Here is a 24,831-nt window from a genome sequence, read left to right as displayed (position 1 = left end):
GAAATCATTCTGTGCACTGTGGGTTGTTTGGTTTTTGTATAGAGGGGATAGGTCTGTGGGACATTGACATACGTTGGTATAAAATGTGCTAATGGGAACAAGGATTGGACATCCCAAATTGAAGAGTTCCATGGCTTCCTGACTTTAACAGTAATTTGCTGCTTCTTAAAGAAGTTAGTTATACAAGTTCTGTTCTCTCTCCTTACTGCTGTGACACCAGAAGTTGTAAATAAGGCTTTTTTCCCATAATGCAATTTCATCAAGATAGCACAGGCAGAATAGCAGTTCTTAAGAGTGGCTAAGACCCTTACAGATGGCACTAAGCAAAGGAAGGTGACACCTGCAACACCTTTACAGCTGGAATACGAACCCAGGATCCATCTGAAGTACAAAAAATTCAGCTGCCCAATTAAAAATACACTTAAGTCAAACATGGACTAAAAAGCACCCTTGAAAGAATCGTGTCAGTGCAACAGATCACCTTATGAAGCAGTCAAGAAAGAAAGATACAGTACTAGGCATGTTCTGCCTTAGAGCAGAGTCTAGTGCGTAGCTGAGAACAAAACATGAATCTGCTCTCTATAAATGGTATGAAACTAAGTTTTTAATGTCCTAAGCATGAATGTTATATAGGGATCACAGGATGTTAGGGGTTGGAAGGGACCTCTGAAGATCATCAAGTCCAACCCCCAACAGATGGCCCCTTGGAGACTGAAACAGGGATCATAAAATGCACGAATCTACAGTTCTGACTGTCATGGTGTTTGAAATATTTATTGTAATGGCCTCCATGAACAGAAAAGTTAAAGGCCTAGTGCCACATAAATTTGACAAAGTAATGTGCAATTAACAGAATCAACAGAGAACTAGGAAATGATAGCAGCAAGAGACAACTACAAATGAAGAGAAAAAAATATTCCTAATAGGGAAAACAAAATACCAGGTAGAGCTTTCCAACAGTGATAATGGTGTGAAAACAGTCTCCAAAAGGCAGCAGGGAAAGCCACATTAACTTTACAGCTCCAGTTCAATTGTAAGAGCGAAAATTAAGCTGTGTATGTCACCTGAATGGTTATGGTATGAAATAAAGATGAATATTCTGCAAATGAATTGCTCCTGAAGTCTGAAGGCCAGAGGGACGAGGTATGCCAATAATACTGAAACAATATACCCAACTTAGCAGTTTTCAACAGAAGGAGCAGCTTACACTGAAATACACTGTAAAAAAACCCTAACAAATTAAAATAAAACCCAAGATTTAAAAATATCTACCAGGACAGCTTTGCAGTTAGTATTTAGAAATGTAAGTTGGAATTCAAAGGATCCCCTGAAGTGCACACACCAATATTCTTGTAGCTCAGACTGGACAAAAATAAAACCAGCAAGTTGAGCAATACATCTTAGTTACAAGTATTTGCTTTGGCTATCAATTCAGATATCCCTACAATCTTTAATTTAGGTTATCTCTAGAACTTTAGTGGAATAAAAGTTTTGATGTGGCTTTGCTTGGCAATTAAGTCTTTATATCTCTCACTAGAAGACAACTCAGGTTTGGATAAGTCTAATGAAGCTGCACGCTCATCTCAGTGGTTCAAAGCTGTAAGCTTCCTACAACTCTTTGCCTATTGATTTCTGTAATTACAGGCAACTTACCTCATTTGTGTGAAACACTGACATAGGTATTTTTTTATTTCCTCCCCCCATGAAGTTTTCATGAATAGTTTCTCAAACATCTGCTTTTCTGAAGTAGTACTCCACTTCCTTACAAACTGACAGAAAATGAATCATAAACCATGGACCATAAAACCAACCAAATCCAGGGAAGAATGAAAGCCATTCATTCCTTCTGCGTGTTGTGGAACTTCAAATGCTAGAAGAGCCTATAACATGAGAAGATTCTGCTTAGAATTTCCACATGCTATCATCAGCTAGAATGACTATTCACATTTTAAGAGTTATCTCACTTTTATTTTAAAGTCAGTCCATGATGTTAAACAAAATGGAGTGGATGAGCTCAGAACACTGCGGCTGAGCGTTCTCCTTCTGAAGGCTAAAACTGCACGTTACAGCAAATCCAGTGTAGTAATTTTATCTTGTTGTTTCCAATTTGTAGGTCTTAGTTTAATTATTAAATTCTTGGTGTGAGTATTACATGCAGAAAAGAAACTTTTAGAGACTTAACATACACTGGATTTGTATCATTTTATCAGCTATGGAAGCAAAGATCTGGAAAAATGGAGAAGGGGGAAACTTCCAATACAGAAGCTCCAATCCTGCTGCACCAGGAAAATCTTACATCTGCATTTTTCTTTTTAATACAGAAGCAAAACAATTAAGAACTTTCTTCCATTTTTAATGCTTGTAACAGGTCTTCAGAGGGTTCCTTCCTTTTGCTTTGCCTTTTCTTGTAGTTACAAGTTCCGATTTACGTTTTAGTCCTATCAGTCATATTGTACGCTGCTGCTGCTGCAGAGCATGGGAACATCAGCTTTCATTCCACACGTACTGGACAGCATGGATCATTTGGCACATTGATAAACATATAAGCCAAGATGCTTGAATGATTTTCTGTCTTAAACCGCATCAGATCATTATGAATGCATTTAAGCCATTAGAAATTCTATTCTTCTGCCATACTGGTTACTGGAAGACATAATACTTTATAAACATCAACTTAGGGATGCTGATGGAGACTCTGAGGCTACTGTGTGGGTTTTCAATACCCAGACTGTCCTGATTTCCTTAAGCTGTGGGATTTCTTAAAGAATACTGTCTTCAAGCATAGAAATGCACTTTGAAGTCACTTCCCAATTATTTCCTCTTCTGCAAACTATTTCCTCTTCCCGAATCCTGTGTCTTCTACTAGCAGCTTCTTCCTTCACAGCACTATGTCAAATATGCATAAGGTACTTCAATCAGGAATTGAGGATTTAACATTTGCTAAAAGAGATGCACTCAGATATGGCTGCATCACCTTCAGACTGTGAAGAGGCTACTAAAAGCTTAGCTTTTTTATTTGTTTGAATCGCAGCTGATTTGATCTTCAGCAGATGTAGAAAGCGACACTTCCTCAGTTCTAGGACGTTTTGATGCTGGGGGATTTTGAGGACTGTCATCAGATGGCAAAGGACTCTCTGAAACAAGCAGATAGGAAAACCATGTAAGCTAAGTAAATCCAGGTTAAGAATGTAAATTAGTTTGCTGAATTCACAAACAGTTCAGCACTTGCTGAAAACCCCCAAACCTAGTTTGAAAATCCAGCACCTGAAACAATCATGTGCTGAAAGTACACAGGTCTTCAAAACCCACGTGGAGAACATTACATCCAACGAATCAACTCTTCTTGGTTCTGGTGTGAGCTAAAAACACCCATTGTTACAGAAACTGCAGTGACATATTGTCACATAAGCAGCTGCCCAAGAGCAACTGCAGTGAGAATACATTTCATACTGTCAAAAAAGCACCTTTCAAACATGGTAGGACAATGAAGGAAGCTTTAGAATCTGCAACTAGGTTTAGTTTGTGTGCTTGAATGTGCTTGTGTTATAAGCTTATAGCAGAAGTCTATAATAGAAACAATCTGCAAAAAGACTTTGCTGGATATTAATAGTCAGAAAAACTTACCAAGTTCTTGTTCTGAGGAAGGAGATATAGGAACTGTATCTGTACATGTAGAAGTTGGTGTATCTGGCTTTAGTGGAATCAAGTTTACTCTCCTTTGAAAGAATAGAAACAGTTCAATTACTTTAAAGCCATCATTTCCAGAAATAGTTTATTTAAAGATTTACTTGAAACAGAATTGGTTAATGCAGTTTAGATATATTTTAGAATGCACTTTTTCTTCTTGTTGTATGTTGAATAGAGCATTTTTTAGAAATACTTCAAATACCATTCATGATCTTTTTCACTAGACAGCACTTTTATATACAGCACAGTGCTGGATAATCAGCTTCAGAACACAGTTATCTTGGTCAAATATCTTAGCGTTAAGACTGGCTGTGCTTATTATTTTCCAGCCCTGTCCATAGAAACACTTTAGATTCATAAAACTCTAGGGAACTCTTTGCCCACTGAGGTCCACCCTCCAGTCACTTTCAGCTACCTAGAATTCTTAGACTTCTCAGTTCCAGTAGAGATGAACATTGATGTATAGAAAGCCATCACCTCCCAAGATTTGTGGTTGTTGATGAAATCTGCTATCAGGCTTTCTCATTCACCACTTTCTCTCTAGCCACCTACTAATTAAAACATTCCTATGAGAAGTTATAATAATTTTATTTAATTCTAAAATGGCTGGCAAGGTCTAGATCTCTAATTGCATACCTATTTCCTGACTGCTGCACACCAGCTCAGGATCTCATATAGCCAGCTATTTAACAATTAATACATGGATTCCAGGTTATTTCTGAAAACTAAGATCTTTGCCTTAGGAAACAGCCTGAATCAATGCATTAAGCCCCAGACCCATGGCTCTGCACACTGGGAGCCTGTCTAGCCTTGCACTCTTATTCTTCAAATACTTCTTGTGAGAAGGCTCTTTAAATAGTTCCTGTCAGTTCAAGGTTTCAGGTACCATCTTTGTATGGAAAATGGGACCTGAGGACAGACACTTGTTGCTGCCACATGGACATGATGTAACAGTCAGGTTAAGGCTGCTCCTGCCTCACAATTCAGAGTGAAATATACAAACTGCACATTTAGGATTCAGGATACATTCTGACCTTTCAGTTGCAGCACAACTGGAACAAAAAGTTCCACGTCAAGACAGATACTACCAAGATACAGGGCTGGGAATTTAAGCCTAAACCTCAACCTTTAAAGGTAGCACAAGCACAGCTTGTCTTGGCCTTCATATTTATGACTGGAAACAGCAATATAAATCTCACCTTGGCGTCTTGCTCCACGCTTGTAAAGTGTTGAGAGTAATCCTCCTGGGCTGGTTTACTTTAGTGCTCTGGCTGGCTGGTTGGCTGATTTTCCTCTCGTCTGAGGATGAGACTGGAATATTTTTTATGCCAACAGGTGTGGAAGGCAAGTCCTTACTGGCAGCTGTAGTTCTAGGTTGGAGAGGGGGAGTGCTAGGATCCATAACCCTGCTGGAAGGAGTCCCCTCTGTCAGCCTAGAGCCTGGAGAAACGACTTTGTGCGACTGACACTTTTTCACTTTCTTCTCTGCTGCACCAGAAGTCCAGACATCTATCTGTGGTTTTTCCTTCAGTGGTATTCCCAGTTCATCCTTCTCAAAGGTAACAAATGAACAGTATCCATCCGTGGAGGCAATGGCAAGAAAGGCTCCATCGCTGGACCTATTTGTGATTTTTATGTTTTTTCCCATTAAGAGTAAAGATCAGAACTGTTCTTCAACCCTCACCCCACCCCATCTATAACACATCTATGCCTCTCTTTTTCTCCTCCCTTCCCCAAGTACATGCATACACTTAACTGCAGTCAAGTAAAGATATCCAAGTCAAATGAATAAAGTATCTTCAAATGTGGCCTTTGCATCTGATATAATCTCTCTGTTGTCACCAGTGATCACCTGTAATATGCTGCTGCCAGCACCTGCAGGCATTTGAGCTGGCACAAAGCATGGCTCAATTGAAGGTACACAAATCTTCAACCACAGTTTCAGAAACATTGCTGAAGTCTCCTCACTGAGACCAGCAGAGCAGTTCAAGCTCTTTGGCTGTGCTCCTTGTGCTAAGCAGAGACAATGCTCAGAATCACCATAGTGCTTATGAGAATGGGCTCTTTCTGCTGATTTCATCAACTAATGTCTGATTAAAACCATTGACTTTCTATTCTTTTCCACTCCTTTCCTCCTGATGCATCAGTTCTGTGTGGTCCTCAGTTTATGTATACTGGCTAGAAAGGCATTAGAGAAGAAGCCTTTTCAGCAGAGGAGTTTATCCTGACCCCAAGATTTGGGTTCAATTTTCAGCTCCATTTCTGATCCCCCACATAAATGCCAGGTAAATTACTTCATCCTACATATGAAGAAGCACTAAGCAGAATTGTGCAGATACAGCAGAATTTGGCCAGGATACAGACACCTGAACTTAAGAGAGATGACTCCCCAAAGCCTATAAATAACTTCTCCATTACCAGTTACACTTTCTGAACAATGAGTACTTTTCACTGGCACCCAGTACATTCACTTTCATAAAAATTTCCATCTGCACGTTCCCAGGGTGCTTGCACCTCATTTCCCAACTGATAAATAACCATAATTTTCCAGTTCACAGGGGAAAAAAAAAACGAAGTGGCTTGCTGTTCAGACACAGTGACAACAGTGATCCCATAAAAATACAGCAAATCACCAACATAGAAATGAAGCAAGACACAAGATGTTGTGCCGAACTTCAACGTGTAAAAACGACATTACCCCCATCAGAACAAATCTTAGTAATGTAAGAACTACCTACCATGAAATATCACTCAGAGTGTGATAATGTATGTTAGAAACATAGCCAAAGGGGAAAGACTGTTCAGTGTCATAGAAAAGCACAGAATCTTCTGAAGCAACAGCAAACACCAATCGATAGGGCAGACTGAACAGAGGAGGAGACGACTTCTGACTGGTTTCATCTAGAATGCAAAGAAACGAACAGATTGAGAATTCTCTTTTGCATTCATTGCAAGGTAGGAACTGCAGTAGCTTAGTCATCAATCTAAATAAAGATGTCATTATTAATCAGCATCAAGACAATGGTTAAGACAGCACTTCTACAAAATGCAAAGTTTAAATGTCAAGCATTAACATTTCTGTTACCTGAAATTTGCCCTCAATTGTTTCAGCTGAAGAGAGACAAATTGGCAATAGCTTTGTCTATCTGGATTGATGTAATTTTGTTTTGTAAAGTTTGTCATACATTTTCCACCTGACACTTTTCAGTGTATTTCACTTTAGTATTAAAGTCCAGACAAGTGCATCTCGGGATATAGACTAAACCAAGGTCATCATAATTGACACCACCAGGTTATATTCTGCATTGTGCTGTCTTGGGTTCAGCTCCTAGCTAGTCTTCTCATCACAGCTGTGGTTCTTTGTAAGGCAAGATTATTTCCACTTCCACTGGAAACAGCACTAGCTAGCTGCTTTCAGACTTTCCTACTGTACAGAGCTCCCCTTCAGTTCTGTGATGGTTATGGAAGCTACGCAGTAAAAGAGGCAGGCCATTGATGTTAATGCAATGCAAGGTACTCATATCTAAAGATTTTTAACCTAACATAGATCTTCACTTTTCTGAGTGTATGTTGCAGACAGTAAGCATTCTCTTTGGAGGAGCTAGAGACCAACAGCAGACACTCTTCTCCTTACTTTGCTGCTATGGATCTAAAGATTACGACGAAAATACAGAACACAACAGGGAACCTATAAACCCTGTAAGGAATACTACAAGTTGATCCTCTAAAGAAAGGAGCAAAGCTCTGCTTTTCACCAGGGTAAGACCATGTCTTGTAAAAATACATACAGACTTGGACCCACTGGGCTCACAACAAGGTTGGATTTCAGTCTCCACTAAGTTATTACGCAATTTCACACAGTTCTTTCCCCACATCAGAACTTCTGTCCTGGCGAGTAACATCAGCACTGTTTCAGGCTTGGCTTCCTTGAATAAACATCGATAATTGTTGCAGACTAGATCAATTCTCTGGTAGTTCTGTGATGTGGGTAGTTAAGACCAACAGAAATATTTCACTGGGTTACTTCTTTGATGCTAGGTCAAATTATTTACTGTTACACAAAATGGTTAAAAGGGAAAGAATATTATTAAGCAGTGTTTCTGCAGCCTGAGAGGCCAAGTGAGAACATTTATTCACTCTATCAAAAGCTACGTGCAAGGTACTTAAGGTGAATTCAGGGTCTCAGAATCAGGAAACAGTTTCTAAGATGTGGTACAAAACTATCTTAATGGAATGTTAAAAGGCTAAGGCATAAACCAGTAAACAGTCACATTGATGTTTTCACATATTTGCTGCAAAATCATAGTCCCTGAAGGATTTACAGTACCTTTATTAAATGCTTGTCTCAACTCAAAGTAGACTGGGCAGCAGCGAACAGCAAGAGTTGCCTTTCCAGGACATGGCAGGTGACCCACAGGCCTTTTAGAAAGAAACAGTATTTCAGAAAACAGCATTTTATTTATTTATTTAAAGAAAAAGAATCATCTTACTAAACTCTACCTTTTTAGATTGTTTCTGGAGAAAACATATGTGGTGTTTGTTACATTTTCTCCTGATTCAACACAGCCAGCTGCGAAAACAAAGATGAAAATGTTACTCATCAAGTCAAAATGGTACTGAGTACACACTTCATGTCCATAAACATTTTACTTCTCAGGAATTGGGCTTATCAGTTGGGCAAGAGCTGTGCAACCTGAACACAAATTAAAAAAGCATCCCTAATATTTATTTAGTGCTGGGTTTGTTTCCTTGATATACTTCCCCCTTAAAAACTTCCATTTGTACAAGACATCTGTACAAGCAGTGTGTCTATGGGCAAACTGATCTCCTCCTTGCAGCGTAGGTAATTTTAGGCTGTGCCTTTAAAACTTTTTCACAGCTCTTGAACAGAAAGTAGTAAATTGTAAATAAATCACTACTGGGTGTAAAAAGGAAAATAAAGATAATTCTAAACAATGCCATTGGAAGAGATAAGGGACTAAAATTAGTTGTCCCTTTCTCTGCGCTTCTTGCTTCTTCGCTCTGGGAGAGATACTAACTCGCTTCTGCTTGACCTTGGCTGCATTGTTTTGGTATTAACTTCTCAGCTTCTGCCTCTTCTCCCTTTTTATACAGGGAGGGATGGGGGGCAGAGAGGTAGAAGTCAGTAGCTGTTCATTAATTGTAAATAGCTGTAAATATTGCATATTTGTACATATTCATTGCATTCCATTGTAGATTGTAGTTTTGCTTCCAACTGAGCTGGTCTGGCTAATTTGATGTTGGGAGGGAAAATTTCAACCCACAGAATTTCAATCCACGGAAGAGTATTGTGGGGTCTACTTTTAAGAGGAGGAATGAGAAATGGCATAATTAAGATAAGTAAGTATCCCTTAGGAGTGTGAAAGCAGTCTTAATGCACATTCAAACTGGAGCCTACCAGACACAATGCAGGTTACAGTGCACATTCTCACATACCTGGAGTGAGCAAATAGGAGCCATCGGCAGTAAAGCTGAGCCTGCGGAAAAACGACTTCATGCTGTCATCGTGAAACATCCGATAGCTCCTAGCCTGTAACGTTGAAAATACAGCTGTGTAAGGTGCCACCAATCTGTCAGCTGGCTTTCAAGTGAGGAAAAAAAAACCCCATCCAGTTGTACTTTAAAAATAAAAGATAAATGTTTTAAAACCCATGGCTCCTTCAAGCTGACTTTCTGCTATGCTACAAATTCTTCAGAGCTAAGAAAATTAGTCCTTCATCCTTCTTCAGCTACCAATCAAAACACCCCAAGAGCAGTCACATTAGACCAATAATAAAAAAATGGTAATAACCTGGAGAATGACATTATTTAACAGTAAAATCCTGCTCCTTGGGCATGTAACTCTAGTCAAAAAAAGGCAAAATGTCCTCTCTCAGGCCTGTTTTTCAGTCTCTATAAAACTGCCACAAATGTTTCCAAACAAAAAACGAGGAACAGAAGGAATCAAAAAAGTGATAGACAGCTTAGAGGTGTTATTTTATTATTACTTAGCACTGCTTTAGGGGGAAAAAAGCTCTTTGTTTTCCCTCTTGGGATTAGAAAGCATTCCCTAGATTGTTCCTAATTCATATTTTCCCTAAAAACCAGACTACATTTTTGAAGATTTCAAGCTGCTGACTTTGAAACATTATTGCTGTGTCATAGGCATTAAAAAGCTATTGACAGATGCTTGAAGTTTTTCCTATCAAGAATACAGCACACACACACTACTTTTTTTCCATGCTATTTTTAACATCTTCAACCAAAGACATTGTGTTGCTACTTTAATCAGCTTGCAAGAGATCAACAGCAGCAGGCAGCATTCTCAGTCACTTCTGCAATGGTTGAGGAAACCTGAAGGAGCCTCTATTCAAAAAGTGCAAAAGTGAGACAGAGACAAAACCACCTGATACATGAAATTTTGGATGGGAACTGAATTTGTGGTTGAGTCACCAACCCTGGATGTGTTTAAAGGTCGTTTGGATGTGGTGCTTGGGGATATGGTTTAGGGGTGAACTTTGTAGGGCAGGGTTATCGGTTGGACTTGGTGATCCTGAGGGTCTTTTCCAACCTGAATGTTTCTGTGATTCTATGGATTATTGAACAGAAAATATTTTGTAGCATGCTTTGTAGAATAGAAGAACTCATATAAAACAGTACCCAGCACATTTTATAGGAGAATTAGTAGCAGAACCATGTACCTCTCCTTCTGCTCCTGATCCAGATGGCATCTTGGTGACGTTGAATGCCACACGCTTGGTTTGTGTGTTGTATACCCGCAGGACCCTAGGTGGTAGAAAACACAATTAGCTATGAACACCTTCCTTTCACCCCATGTTTCACATAATCCTACAGGACCTCACTTCTCAGTCAGGACTGTCAAATATAATTGACAAACATTCATTAATTAAAACTCTGTTCGTGAGACACCACAGGGAGGACATGTTTTGAACATCTAAATGACCCCGCTGACAGCTGACTCAATAAGGCTGAAGTACCAGCATATACAGTTGTGGAGAAATAAGGGCACAAGTGGACAGGGAATGACCCTGCCATTCCTGCCAGTGCTGTAATACCCAGTACATTTCTGCAGAGTGAGAACTTGCCACAAAGACAATTAGCAGCATCTCCACATTTCAGTTTTCTTTGGAATAAACAAAAATTTGCGTACATCTCTGTAGGGAATGTTGGAAGTCCTTGTTTTATTTCACTGAAACTGCAGGTAGCCCAAGCAAATCTACCCACTTGTCCCACCATCTCCTCCTTTCTGACAGCTCTGACCTTCACCATATTATGTTGGTTTCTTAGGCTGACAGAAAATCAGCCTAAGACAGCTTTCTGCAGATTTAATGTGCTGAAACAGTTCCACAAAGAATCCTAGACGGTTAGGATGAGAAAATAGGTGAGGCAGCGGCAGACAGCTTGAGACAGTTGTACCAGACAGCTTGAGACACAGCTAAGCTGGTCTGCCAAAAGAGAATAAGGTCTCCTCACCCTGAGCTGGTGAGCACCCAGTGCTGGCAACTGGCCTGGCTCCTCTTAGACCCCTACTGAGCTGATGCTATTCACCAGTCCTGTAGAAAAGTATCTGAAAAGTGAGGGGGTGTGAGATTTCCCCACTTCAGAGTAGTTCATGCCCTTGCTTGTGTCTTCAAGAAAAACTTGCACATCATTCTATTACTTGAGTTTCACTGCTGTTCATTTTAACAAAAGCACACAAAACTCACACAGCTGTTTACCAGAAGAGAGTGGCTCATAATGATCGAGTTGCCATTAACTTACTATTTTTCTGAGCCTACTGCAAATCTTCAATTAAAAGTGCTTTTCCACTATTACAGTAGTTTTCTTTGCAGTGGGTGCCAGGTGACATTCATTTATTAGCCAGCTGCAAGCTCCTTCAGAGCAGCACACATGCCCTAGACAGTTTAAGCTCACTCAAAGTTCTGACAAGGGTCAGGTTTATGAAGTGTGTGTTTAGCTTTCCCAATGACATCACTTGCAAAACTGTTGGGGATTGAGGAAGCAAGAGGGCAAAAAAAAAACAAAATGCTATCAGTGGAAAGATATTTAAAAGGATTTCTTAACCTGTTCATATCTTTCTGTAAAAAGACAAGGATGAACACATTAACAACTCTCTTATTCAGTACCTCTAACAAGCAATACCATGAAAACTCTAGAAAAGGAAAAATCTCTACAAAAAGAAGTTTATGTAAGCTCCTTTTCTGCTTAGAGAGGACATTCTGACTTCAGGAATCATTTACTGCAAGGAAAGGATTAACTAAGTATAGTTTTACTTTCACATCGATCTTCTTCCAGAGCAATCTGAACAAAACTAAAAGAAAAGTCATGTTTATCCCACATTGCTGCTTTTAATGTGCCCTCAAGCAAGACAGAACACTAAGGCAAAGCACTCAGATCAACAGCTCACCTATCACAACTCAGAGTTGCAATGTATTGGCCTAGAGGATCCCAGGTTACTCCTTGGACATAACTCTTGTGTTCATTTAGTATTGAAACCTTCTGCCCTGAAATTACAAACAGTTTTCATATTCTGAATTCAAATACATTTTTAAGCATTTCTTCATTTTAGAAATACAACAAAACATTTAAAAATGTAGAGAAAGCCTTTTTAAAAACATACAAACTGTTAACTTGAAAGCATCTGATAAGAGTATCAGAAACAGTTGCTTTAGCTCTAGAATCTTCACATGCAGAGGAATTTGTGATGTTCCCTACAAATGAACTTAGAGAAGCAGCTTGGCTTAGACACCAAACAGACAATAGGTATACATTCCAAACCAGAAGGATTTCAAAACCTTCATGATTTAGAAAGTAACTTTTCAGGCATGTCCAGAATACTGCTCAACAGCAAACTGAATTTGGTTAAATGCTAAGCCAGAAATTCCAGCATTGCACCAGCTTCCAGCGGAGAGGACTGTACCAACTCAGCTACTCTGCTGAGCAGATGCTGAAAATAATACACCAGATGTGCTGACTGACTTCTACACATGGGCAGCTCTCAGAAACATTCTACAGCAGTACTAACTCATGTTACTCTATAGCTCATTCTGTAATGAAGATCTCTCCAATGCAAAAGCTCTCTGACCTCACTGATGTTCCACAGTTGAATGCCTCTGATCCAAGTGTTGTGATAAAGTAAAGTTAAAGACAACTCTCATTAAATATGCCATTTTGAAGCATAGTGATAGGTGGGGTTTTTATTTCCCATTAGTTAAGTGTTGCTTTGTTGCAAAGAAATACTGTAAAGTTTCAAAAATGATAGTTCTTCAAAAATATTGCACAAATATAGTGGAGGCCATGTTGCATAACCTCAGAAGTCCTTCTGGTATTATCTCCAACAGTAGCCAACACAGATGCCTATGGAAGAGCATAGTAAAAAGCAAAACATCTAACGATGTATCTACAGGACACCCAGTAAGCTGCCAACAGTTTGTATCTCAAGGACTTATGCCAGTGGTGCTATGTACTGAACAACCCTATGGATTTTTACTATTAATTTTCTTTCAGTCATTGTAAAGACACTGTTTACAAAGGCCTCTACTGATAGGATGAGAGGAAATGATTTCAAACTAGAGAAGAGTAGATTTAGATTGGATGTTAGGAACTAGTTCTTTACTATGAGTAGTGGAATGCTGGAACAGGTTGCCCAGGGAGGAAGTTGAGGCCCCATCCCTGGAGATATTCAAGGTGGGCCTCCACAAGGCTCTGGGCAACCTGATGTAGTTGAGGATGACCCTGCTTACTGCAGAGGGGGTTGGACTAGACGACCATTGGAGGTCTCTTGCAACCAGACCATTCTATGATTTGAAAAACCCCAACTGGAAGATCTCCTTGAAACTCTTTCCTTTCATGTACCTGCAACTTCAATCACAGAGCCTCCAACTTACAGTAGTGGCTACTTACTTTCAACTTACTAGATGTCCCCCTGCACTGAAGACACAAAATGCTCTCCATGGTATTCATCGCACACAGCGAGAATAGAAGGCATTACACACAAGTAACAGATCAGCTCAATAGGCCATTCAGCTTTTTTTACTAATAATTCCAATAGATATGTGCCTTTAAAATCATTATAAGCAGTCCATGATACAAGAGACATTCAGTCATAATGCCCTTAGAGATACTTAGGCTCTAAGCACGCTCTTAATTGAATTTTCATACAAGGTAAGGACATTCAAGTGAGGACTTTTGGAAAGTCTATGTGACAGTTCAGATGGGAGGAGACACTAAGCACCCAAACCAAGAATGAAAAAACTGTCAGTGGCTGAACATTTGCATTTTCATGTCTATGTGCACTGAAAATTTAACCTGCATTCAACATAATTTTTCTTAAATAGACACTAAATATTAGAAATGTAAGATAACAGGTTTAGAGAAAGTTAAGTATTTCCACATAAAATTGAAAGTAATGATTACACTGCTAGTAAGAAAACACCAAACCATTGCAGAGCAAACCTAGCAGGTTACTACCAGAAGCTCAGATGGGCCTTTCTTGGAGCATGCAAGCAATTCCACTGCAGCGGGATGAGAATGATTGCAAGTGTGATGCCTAATGGAGCCTAACAAATATCACATCTTGCAAAACAGAGACTGCATCCTATACTTGCTTCCCATTTTTCACTAGGTAGTTCACTACCTGATACCAGTCAAGTTTTGTCTGTTTGTTGGGGTGTGGGGTGGACTAAGTAATATACAAGCGGCTTGTGTAGGAGTTTGCGGGGGGGGAACAGGTTAAGTTTATGTCTTGAATAATCAAGGTGAAGAGCTTACTTATGCATAATTTTTGCTGACCTGAGGATATCTTTGCATGCTGTGCTATCTGCCTTACAATCCCAGAAATGTAGCAATCACAGTAAAAGATATTTTCAACTCCTTTGGTTAAATATCACAAGGAACTTCCACTGGAGATGCGAGTGATAAATGCAACATTTACCTTTACTGACATCCCACATTATAGCTGTGTTATCTACAGAAGCAGATGCCATGTAATTTCCATCTGAGGTCCAACAAATATCATATACATCTTCTAAGTGGCCTCTAGAAGCCAGAAGAGAAGAAACCAATTACTAATTTATAAATTAGTATATAAATTAGCTGCATGCATATATGAGCTGTATGCATTTTTTAGTTAGAAAACCAACCAACCAAAACCAGAGGCAAATTGAGATACCAGTGAAGTAAAGTGAACAGCAGGACGTCCAGTTTAAGTGTTCAGGTGACAGAACACTTAAATAAAGCACATTCTACATCTGTTCAAAAGATCTTTTTCACAGAAAATGAAAAACACATTTCATGGATTTGTACTTAAGAGAGCTGGAAACAAACATTTCTAGGTTTTGTACAAACATAAGACAAAAGACTATACCAAAGCAATTAGGAAGTGCTACTATTCAAGAGAACTTGGTTTCACAAAAGCAGTAAACAAATATGCATACTCAGCAGAACAATATGAAACACAGAATAGAATAGAATAGACCAGACCAGGTTGGAAGAGACTTTCGAGATTGTCGCATCCAACCTATCATCCAACACTACCTAATCAACTAAACCATGCAACCAAGCACCCTATCAAGTCTCCTCCTAAACACCTCCAATGATGGTGACTCCACCACCTCTCCAGGCAGCCCATTCCAAGGGGCAATCACTCTCTCTGTGTAGAACTTCTTCCTAACCTCCAGCCTAAACCTCCCCTGGCACAGCTTGAGACTGTGTACTCTTGTTCTGGTGCTGGCTGCCTGGGAGAAGAGACCAACCCCCACCTGGCTACAATCTCCCTTCAGGTAGTTGTAGAGAGCAAGAAGGTCTGCCCTGAGCCTTCTCTTCTCCAGGCTAATCAACCCCAGCTTTCTCAGTGTCTTCTCACAGGGCTTGAGCTCCAAACCCCTCACTGACTTTGTTGCAGAAAATTAAGGTTGATTCAGATATAGTTGAACAAACATTTCAAGATACTCAGAACCACCTCCACTGAAAGCGAATTTTACTGCTTGTCATTTGAAATGTTATCATACAGTGTGTAACTTTAATAAGAACAATAAATGCTCGCAACACCAAAGTTTAGGGGAGGGGGATTTGGCTTGTTTGTTTTGCTTTGGGAGGTCAATGTTTCTAAAGGACCACACTGATGCTTCAATATAACATTTACAAATAGCAGGGGTCAGTACTAAATCCAGTCTTCTTCAACATGGTCAACGATGACATACATGGAGACAGAGAGTACCCCCAGCAAGTTTGCTGATGATACAAAACCAGGAGGAGTGGCTGACACACCAGAAGGCTGTGCTGCCCTTCATTGAGACCTGGGCAAACTGGACAGTTGGGCTGGGCAAAGATGAACCTAACAAGTTCAACAAGGGTAAGATTAGTGCTCTGCACCCGAGAAGGAATAACACTATGCAGCAATACTGAAGAGTAGTATCTCCACAGAGAAGGACTTTGCACTCCTGGCTGACAATAAGTTATCCGTGGGACAGCAATGTGCCCTGGTAGCCAAGGGCAATAGTATACTCGGGTGCATTAAGAAGAGTGTATCCAGCAGGTTGAGAGAGGTTCTGCTCCCTGTCTATTCAGTCCCAGTTAGACTTCATCTGGAATACTGTGTACAGTTCTGGGCTCCCCAGTTAAACAGGAACAGGGAACTACTAGAGAGAGGCCAACAGCAGGCTACAAGGATGATTAAGGGACTAGAGCATCGCTCTTAGAAGGAAAGAGTGCGAGACCCAGGGCTGTTTAGTCTGGAGAAGAGAAGACTGAGAGGGGACCTTAACAATATCTACAAATATCTGAAGGGTGAATGTCAGGAGGATGGAGCCAGTCTCTTTTCAGTGATAACCAGTGATAGGATGAGAGGCAATGAACCTAAACTCAATCACCTCAATTCCACCTCAACATGAGAAAAAAACTTCTTTACTGTGAGGGTGGTGGAGCACTTGAACAGGCTGCCCAGGGGGGTTGTGGAGTCTCCTTCTCTAGAGATCTTCAAAACCCACCTGGACATATTTCTGTGTGACCTGTCTTAAGTGGTCCTGCTTTGCAGAGAGCTTGAACTCAATGATCCTGGGAGGTACCTTCCGACCCCTAGCATTCTATGATTCTAAGCAAGTGTAAGTTCTTAATTATTTCATCAGTACAGACAGATATAGATCAGAAGATTTAACAAATACCACACAGAAAGCAGGAGTTACACATACTGCTCACTCAAAATACATTTCTGAGTCTAGAATCACTTTTTCCTTCAGACTTCAGCTGAGTGTGAGAAGATCTGTAATTTGATTGCCTAGTGTGGTTTGATGCCTTAGCCACCATCAACTAATACTTACTGAGTCTTAGCAAGCACAGTCTGCATATTTTCTTAATCACTGTACATTTGAAACAGAAGCTGTGTAATATAGTAGATTTTAAATTATTAAAATAAAGTAGTTGAAAAAGATTGGTTGAGCCTCACATCTATCATCTGGTAAAACTGTATGAATCACTTTATCTGCTGCTGCTTTTTGCTTTCAGAATGATAAAATCTTCTGATAGGAAGTTAGCAATATGATTTCATATTTACTTTATATATCTCTGTGCTAAGCTTAGTGACTGCAAATCTCAGATATGAATTTCAGAACCCATCAGTAATGTCACAAAGATGCCAAATCTTCTAACTTAAAAGCAGATGTAGGTTGGTACTGCAAGAAAAAAAAGTTGAATATAGTAAAAAGATGAATATTAGAGGCAGTAAATTTTAGAGAGCATTGCAGTTCTACATATACTGAACAGAAAATTATACCATGTGGTAAAAGCCACTGGGGAATTAAAAAACCACTGAACACAAAGCAATATTAAGCTACCTTAAAGTTTTCACAACTGTCCAGTTCTCCTTATTGAGCTGCGCTTCATCTTCATCTTGAAAAACTAATGGTTCCAATTCTTTGCTATCATTCAGCTTCCACAATAAAATAACAGCATCTGTAGAAGAAATCATAGGAAAATTCTTTCTTTCCCCCTCACTGCTTTGTTAGCACATTACAGTTAGATTGCCTTTACAACCACCTCACGTAAAGCACATAAAAAGTAGTTCTCACCATCTCCTCCGGATGCGAGGATCTCACCGCTTGGAGAGAAGCGCACAACATTCACTGCCTTGGTATGGCGGGCAAGGTTTGACAAGAATTCCACAATTGCTTTTCCATCTGGCCCTTTTTCCACTTTCCATATCTAGGTAGAAAAGCACAACAGCTTTCAGGGATGAGATGATACACATGTGCATTGCTTTAATAATCCACAGTTTACTCTTTGGGCGGTCACGCTGAACTTATCTGAAACCTTCACAGCTAAAGCTGTGGTTGCACCATGGATTTTCCCTCTAAGAGTACTGGGTTTATGTGGCAAGGTTTTGGTAGCTGGAGGGAGTTACAAGAGTGGCTTCTGTAAAAACATAGCAGACATTGGCCCTATGTTGGACAGAGCTTGGCACTGCTGGCCAAAGCTCAGCTGATCAGTGATGCTGGTTGTGCCTCTGTGACAACACATTTAAGAAAGGGTCTAACAGGAGTTACGAGAGAAGAGTAAGAAAATCATAAGAGAAAAAGGCCCACAGACACCCAGGTCAGTTTAAAAGGAAGGGAGGAGGTGCTTCAAGGGGTAAAGCTGAGATTTCCCTACAATACCTGGAGAAAAAAAAAAAGAGAATTAGCCCTCTTTAGAAGTCTGAGCAAGGTGAAGAGCTTTGCACTATACTCTAAAAGTCAACAGATTCACTGGTTCCAAGAAAATGAACTGAGCAAGAATGATCACAAACAGAGCATTAAGACAGCTGCATGCCATGGACACCTTCCCAGCCATGATGGCTTGAGGAATTCCTGATTCCACTTATTCTCTATTTTGCAGTGCATAATGATGCCACAGCCTGAATTAAGACTTCTGTAACTTTTGCCAGTTTTCCCTCTTCATGCAACAGTCCCTCCAAAAGATGTAGCAGCAGTATTGCTTATGTCAAAGAAGTCTGAAATATTTCTAGCCCTAAAATATGTATAAATATGACTCAAATATATATTCAGTAGCCTATACATATGTCCCAAACCCCTGAAATGCATACACCATTGGGTAAGAAGTCAGTTTGCCAGTAAGGAAGGCAAATGTTTTTGCTGAGGCCACTGGAATAAACCCCCAACTTTTAATGGTATTTGTCCCAATTAGTATCTAAAAGAACAAGACATTCTAATAACGTACATATCACACCAATAATTGGCTAATAAAGACATTAAGAGACATTGGCATGTTTCACTAATTGAGGATCTTGAGGGAAAAATCTGGATCCAGTTCAGGCATTTCAAATACAAATATAACTCTGCCCTTTACATCTCAAATTCTTTGCTGAAACAGAACATTTCCCTATTCAGAAGAAAATGCAGCACTAATACAAAAGAAAACCTTATTCTCTGTCTGTGCTTACAGCAGAGATAGTAAACCCTTTTTTACAATATTTTACATTTCTTTTTTCAAATAGATGAATGGAAGCCTGACAGAATATGAGCAGGCCCAAAAACTAATTAAAATATGAGATTATCATGCAAAGATCGATAAATAGACAGATACACACAAAGCAGAGAACCTACATGGTTCTTTGCATTGAAGTTTATTACTAAACAGCATAAGGAGAGTCCCAGGTTGGAAGCCTTTATGGCAGGATGAGTTTGAGGAACTGTCCCAAATGGAAAGGTTAGCAGTAGTGATTTTAGCAAAGGTTTGTTTTACAGGAAATTACCAGGCCCAGATACTGAAGAGACCTACAGGAACTCAGAACAGCCCAGCAGTGATGGGTGACCTACTCCCTTTGATTCCCATCCCCAAAAACCCGGGGAAGTAAATGTGTCAGGTTTTCAGAAGTGTTCTAATAGTGACACAGAAAAGCTCCAACCACTACATCTACCTTCCATATTGAGGAGCTGTTAAATAAATTAATTTAATTTCTCTGCAAGTAGAATTGTGATTTATGTGGCCATTAACTTTCTTTAACAAGCTGCTGCATATCTGGATAAAAAGAATGTGGTTCACTCAGTACGTTCAGTTTCCTAGAGCTTTCCAACTAGGGCCAAGGCTTTTAGGGAAATCAAGAGATCACTGAACAATGGGGACAGTCCTCATGTGCACTGAGAATTCAGAAGACAGTAAAAAAACACCTGCTTTTGCAAGGTGAATCCTACAGCCACATCTTCTAGGGCTTCTCCTATTCAACACATTTGTAAGTGATTCTCAAAAACATGATCAACTGGTTAAAGTTTTCTAGCACCAACACAAAATTACTTAGAAGAGATGCATCTGAAACCGAGATTTAAAAAAACTGCAGAAAGACCTCATGCTACTGAGAGCCTACTTACAAAATCACAGATAAAATTTACTTCTGATGAAGATAAGGAAAGTAAAGCCAGTGTTTCTCAGTATACCACAGGGCTGTGCCCTAAATTAGCAGTTACTATTCAGGAATATCATTCAACAGTCAACACAGGTCATTTTCTAAGAAATAAAAGCTCAACAGTCACCAGTGGAACTGAGGGACAGCATGCAGGGGGAATAGTCATTCTGTGTATTGATGTACAATCCTATACTCTTTCCCTCAACCATCCGCCACTGCTGTCATGTGCTGGCCAACTATCTCACACCTTGGATAACAAGCCCTTTCATGCTCTGTGAATGCTACAAAACCGAAACAAACAGGTTTGAAACTTACACGAACAGCTGTGTCCACACCTGCTGAGGCCAGTCTATTGATCTTCCCATCAGCTCCACGTTGGAAGTCTAAGCTGTAAACAGGCTCCTTATTATGCCACGCTATTTCACAAGTGATAACCTTCATGTTTGCTAAAGAAAACAAAGCAAATACCTGGGAAAATCTTGTTGCTTACGACTGAGGTGAACCAACAGATAACACAAATTTCACACGCACCGCAGACAGATCACCCAGCAATTTCACTGCAGAAAGTGACAGGATGGTTTAAACGTAGCCCGTTTCGAGATGCTATGATTGTGGCTAAAGTTAGTGCCTGGACACGGCATGTGAAGGGTAATACAGCCACGTTTTTCAGTGGAATTAAATCCTATGACGGAAGCACAGGACAGGGTTACAAAAACAAATCCCAGGGCAGACCCCGCATCTTTTCGCTTTCAGCCCCCGGATCGCGCCCACACTCCCTGAGCTGCCCCGACCTTGCCAAAGCAAGTTTCTGACAAGGGGGCAGCCCGAGCCGCTGCGCGCCAGGCTGGCACCAGGCGCATCCACCCGGCCCTGGGGACAACTGCTACTTCCGTACCGACAGCGCAGCACTAAGGAGCCAAAACAAGGGCAAGCCAGGAAGGCCCCGGCAGAGGCAGAGAGGCAGAACCGCCGCTGGCCGCAGACGTTTCTCGGCCGCGCAGCCGCTCTCCGGGACCGCTTCCGAAGTCCCAAGGGCCTCGAAAACCGCCGCCAGGGATTGACAATACCCAACGCCATGAGAGGTTCAGCCACACGAAACCAAACACTCTCGCTGGCGACAGCCCTGCGAGCACCGAGGCTAACTCCCTAACTCCCCGCCACTTCGCAGCCCGGCTTCCCACCCACAGACATCCCGGGTGCTGCAGAGGCTCCTCTGCCCGCTGTACCTGCGGGACACCGCCAACCCCGTTGCCCTTAAGGCAACCGAGGGCCACAGAGAGCCCTAGCCCCTACCTGCCGCGCGGCGCAGCCTGTCCGGGCTCCCGCGCGGGCGCGCGTTTCCCGCCCCAGCCCGCCGGGCCCACCCCGCGCCTGCGCGCCGCCTCCTTAGCCCCGCGCGGCGGCACCGCCCCCTGGCGGAGGGCGGGAGCGGCGACAAGGCTTTGAGCTTTGTCCCAAATTCTGTGACAGGTAACAGACGCCCTGCAGCAGGAGAGCGTGGCAGCTGATCTGGGGCTGCATTAGGGCACCCGGCCTGGGAGCAGACATAGCGTGCCCAAGTCTTCTGCTCAGAAGTAGAGCGAGGCGTCTTTCTCGCAAGGCCCAAATATTTAACACCAGTCAGAACTCTTAACCATTCTGCATAGTATTTATTTATAAACAAAAAACATTGCATTTGATCACATACAAGTTTTGATCCAGCAAACTCAGAGTTGTATTTTTTCTTTTGTCTTTTTTTTTTTTTTCTCCTTTTCTTTTTTTAACAAAAAATACATTTTAACAAGTAAATAAAACCCCTTTCCATTAGTCAACTGCTCTCCAAAGTGTAAATGTACAGGGTAAAGTGGCCAGTTTTAATACAGACTTAAGCTGTGGTTTACCAGTTGTCTATAAGAAATTCAGCTAGAGAGTCCTGATGAAACATAATAAATAATGATTAAGAAATTGAAAACTACATACCATAAATGGAAAATAGAAACTTTTTAAAAGTCATACCATTATATTACAGCCACCTCTTCAAAAAAAAACAAAATCAAACATTCAGTTTACCCATTATAAAGTACAACAGTATTGCATTACCTTTATTGGCATATTAGAATATATAGCATCTCAAAACTCAAAATACTGTCCATCAAACAAAATTGACTGAACTACAAGTAAAAGGAGCATAATTTAATTAACTCAGGACAGCAGCAGTGCAAAAGCCAAAAAAAAAATAAAAATGCATGGTATACAAGAAGAAAAAAATAAATGAAAATGAAAAAGGGAGATACTTCCTAGGAATGAACATACTGAACAATTTTTCATGATTATTTTTGTTCCAAATTTTTGTAGCATTTTTTAAAAAGCAAGCATCCTTTTTTTTGATCATCACTGCGAGGACAAGTGCCACCACAGAATAAAAGGCAGGTTGATCACCTCTGCCGCCTCTCTTCTCATTCCTGTTGACTTTGAACGGAAAACATGCAGTCGGCTAACAATACTGTCACTGTTTTAACAGCTACTGTTCTAGGCATCATTTCTTCCAGGAAGTTTTTGCATGAGTGTTACAGCACAGAACGAGTGGCTCAAGAGTCACTATAAACCATTTACCAAAAGGAGGGCAGGGTGGGAGGGAAGTGGCTCCCCTATCTTACCTATAATAAAACTTGTCTAAATTCTAACGCAGCATAAACAAGTTATATTTGGACATTTTCAGCTTTAGTTCACCCTGTCGGAGTTAACACCACAGGTAAGGAAATGCCTCCTTTTCAAATACTTCAACTAGTTAATCAAGGATGTAGTAGTCTGACTCATTTGTACTCAGCATGGCACATTCTAGTAGGAAGGTAAGTTTCAGAGACAAATCTCTGCACCTTCACATCTCAACATGAAAGACTTCAAGGCAGAGTTTGATGTTTAATACTGCACTGATTTGTTTGAGATAATCCATATGAAAACTTGTATACCTTGCAGAACCTCTGTGTCAATCCTCTTCAGCATTGGGCTTCCCGGAAAAAAGGCCTTCAGGTCTCAAGAAGCGGTACGCTATGCAGAGGTTGCTCAGGAATCCTACCTAGCCTTGATATGCCATCCCAATGTGCCCTTTCTAATAGTTCACAACATTTCTTCCCATTCCAAAAACTGCCTTTGACTCAGAAAAAAATAGGCAAGAACTGTATGACTACTGAAGCTGTGTCCTGGTACTGAACTAGCACTACTGTGTTCAAATACAATCACAGAATGTTAGGGGCTAGAGGGGACCCTGAAAGATCATCTATTTCAACCCCCCAGACAGAGCTGGATCACCTATTTCAGAGTGAAATACCAAGGCAGAGTAGAGGGAGAGGCAAACCTCTCTGGACCTACTAAGCACACCCCTTCTAATACACTCCAGAATGGCATTAGCCTTCTTGGCCACAAGAGCACATTGCTGGCTCATGGTCAACCTGCCATCCACTAGGACTCCCAGGTCCTTTTCTACTTCACCGCTCTCCAGGTAGTACTGAAGATCCTTCTGCTGCTCAAATACAGACAGGTTCTTGCACACAGGAAAACAACAATCAAATAAGCAAGGGCAGGACACAAACAAGACTATGGTTTCCATCACTGAAAAGGCTGAAATATCCTAGCCACATACCTTAGCATTGTTTATGCTGCAAAACTATGGTACAGATAACATTCTTCAGTGACAAAGAAATCCAGAAGGGAGTCAAAGATCTAAGTTTTCAAGATAAGAACCCTTAAAGAGTTTTTCTTCCTTTTTTTTTAGTAGAACACAAATACTACCCATGTGGCCAAAGCTTTCATTAACTAGTTACACTTTTATCCCATTAATGCCACATACAGCATTGCTGATAGCAATGAAACAATACTGTAGTATACAAGACCACCACTAGTCCGTTCTGAGAAGGAAATCAAGGAAGGTTCTTTTTTTGCATTTTTTAATATATTCCACTACTTAGATTGTAGAAGAGGAAATAATTACAAGTATTAATGTTTATATAAGAGCAAAAGTCAACGAAAACTCTTGTAGAAAAGTATTAAGATTCCTAATAATAAAAATATTTGCAAATTTAATTACAAATGCATTTTAAAAGCAAAATCCTTAATTAAGTACATCAGTGTTGGTCAATATTGACAGTGCTCCTTTAAGACAAAGTGACAATAACACCCACTGCATCTGTGGGAACATCTAAACGTGTAGTGTATATACACTTATCAAACTATGTCAAATATATAAAGTGAAGAAGCAGTATATACAATTTGGAACCTACACAAAGGTTATAGTGGAAGATCAAGTAAGAATTTGCTAAAATCTTACAATATTAAGTACTACTGATTTCATGCATTTGTTCCACAACTTGCCCTAAAATTTCATCTACTACATCAATGTCGTAATTTACTTGCTGCAAGTCTAGATCAGGCATGATGGTAGCCAGAAGTTGTCCAACGTTCACTCGAAGAGAGCGCAGTTTCAGGCTGTGAAAAAAATAATTAGATATAATTAGACATAAATGAATTTTTATGTTAAAATACAGAGCCCTTTATTTAACCAATATTCTGCACTGACTTCCATAAACCAATAAACACCCTGATCCACTCAAAGCTGCACCAAGGTAATTTCAAAATTTACCAGTTTTTCCAAAGCTGAGCCTCTCGAGATTTGATTTTGAAGGGGTATGTATTCTCTTTGTTTGGCACTAACACTAAGGCTTCAACTGAATTCTGCCTTTCCCAAAATACAGCAG

At 40.4% G+C, this 24,831-nt stretch overlaps 2 protein-coding genes across 6 annotated transcripts in view; both read right to left on the bottom strand.

Annotated features, from left to right (window-relative positions):
* Positions 1-758: 758 nt before the first annotated feature.
* Positions 759-21,466, bottom strand: CHAF1B (chromatin assembly factor 1 subunit B). Of its 3 annotated transcripts, none has more exons than XM_068144591.1 (14): positions 21,395-21,466; positions 20,417-20,547; positions 17,772-17,904; positions 17,538-17,655; positions 14,642-14,745; positions 12,116-12,212; positions 10,389-10,473; positions 9,145-9,238; positions 8,188-8,257; positions 8,015-8,106; positions 6,426-6,588; positions 4,887-5,306; positions 3,625-3,716; positions 759-3,134 (listed from the first exon to the last, which is right to left on the bottom strand). In XM_068144591.1, the coding sequence occupies exons 2-14, from the start codon at positions 20,540-20,542 to the stop codon at positions 3,013-3,015; spliced, it is 1,716 nt and encodes a 571-aa protein (XP_068000692.1). In that variant the 5' UTR covers positions 20,543-20,547; positions 21,395-21,466; the 3' UTR covers positions 759-3,012. The 3 variants fall into 3 exon arrangements, with proteins under 3 accessions (XP_068000692.1, XP_068000693.1, XP_068000694.1); XM_068144592.1 differs by lacking the exon at positions 21,395-21,466 and adding an exon at positions 20,997-21,132; XM_068144593.1 differs by lacking the exon at positions 21,395-21,466 and adding an exon at positions 20,633-20,792.
* A 264-nt stretch (positions 21,467-21,730) lies between these two features.
* Positions 21,731-24,831, bottom strand: part of MORC3 (MORC family CW-type zinc finger 3) — a 29,925-nt gene continuing 26,824 nt past the window's right edge. For 2 of the 3 annotated variants that reach the window (XM_068144589.1, XM_068144588.1), the window contains exon 17: positions 21,731-24,562. In XM_068144589.1, coding sequence (XP_068000690.1) covers positions 24,409-24,562 — 154 coding nt within the window. In that variant the 3' untranslated portion in view covers positions 21,731-24,408. The remainder of the gene's footprint in view (positions 24,563-24,831) is intronic. The other variant, XM_068144590.1, reaches the window with a different exon arrangement.

The sequence above is a fragment of the Melanerpes formicivorus genome, unplaced genomic scaffold (assembly GCF_026170545.1).
Source record: "Melanerpes formicivorus ecotype bairdi unplaced genomic scaffold, bMelFor1.0.p_v2 SCAF_11, whole genome shotgun sequence".
Lineage (NCBI taxonomy): Eukaryota > Metazoa > Chordata > Aves > Piciformes > Picidae > Melanerpes > Melanerpes formicivorus.
This window is presented reverse-complemented; position numbering and strand designations above follow the sequence as displayed.

Coding starts and splice junctions, on each gene's coding strand:
- CHAF1B (XM_068144591.1), bottom strand. CDS start 20,542: ATGAAGGTTATCACTTGTGAAATAGCGTGGCATAATAAGGAGCCTGTT. Junction 10,474..12,115: donor GCAACTCTGAGTTGTGATAG/GTGAGCTGTTGA, acceptor TCTACCACCTAG/GGTCCTGCGGGTATACAACA. Junction 9,239..10,388: donor GATCAGGAGCAGAAGGAGAG/GTACATGGTTCT, acceptor TCAACGTTACAG/GCTAGGAGCTATCGGATGTT.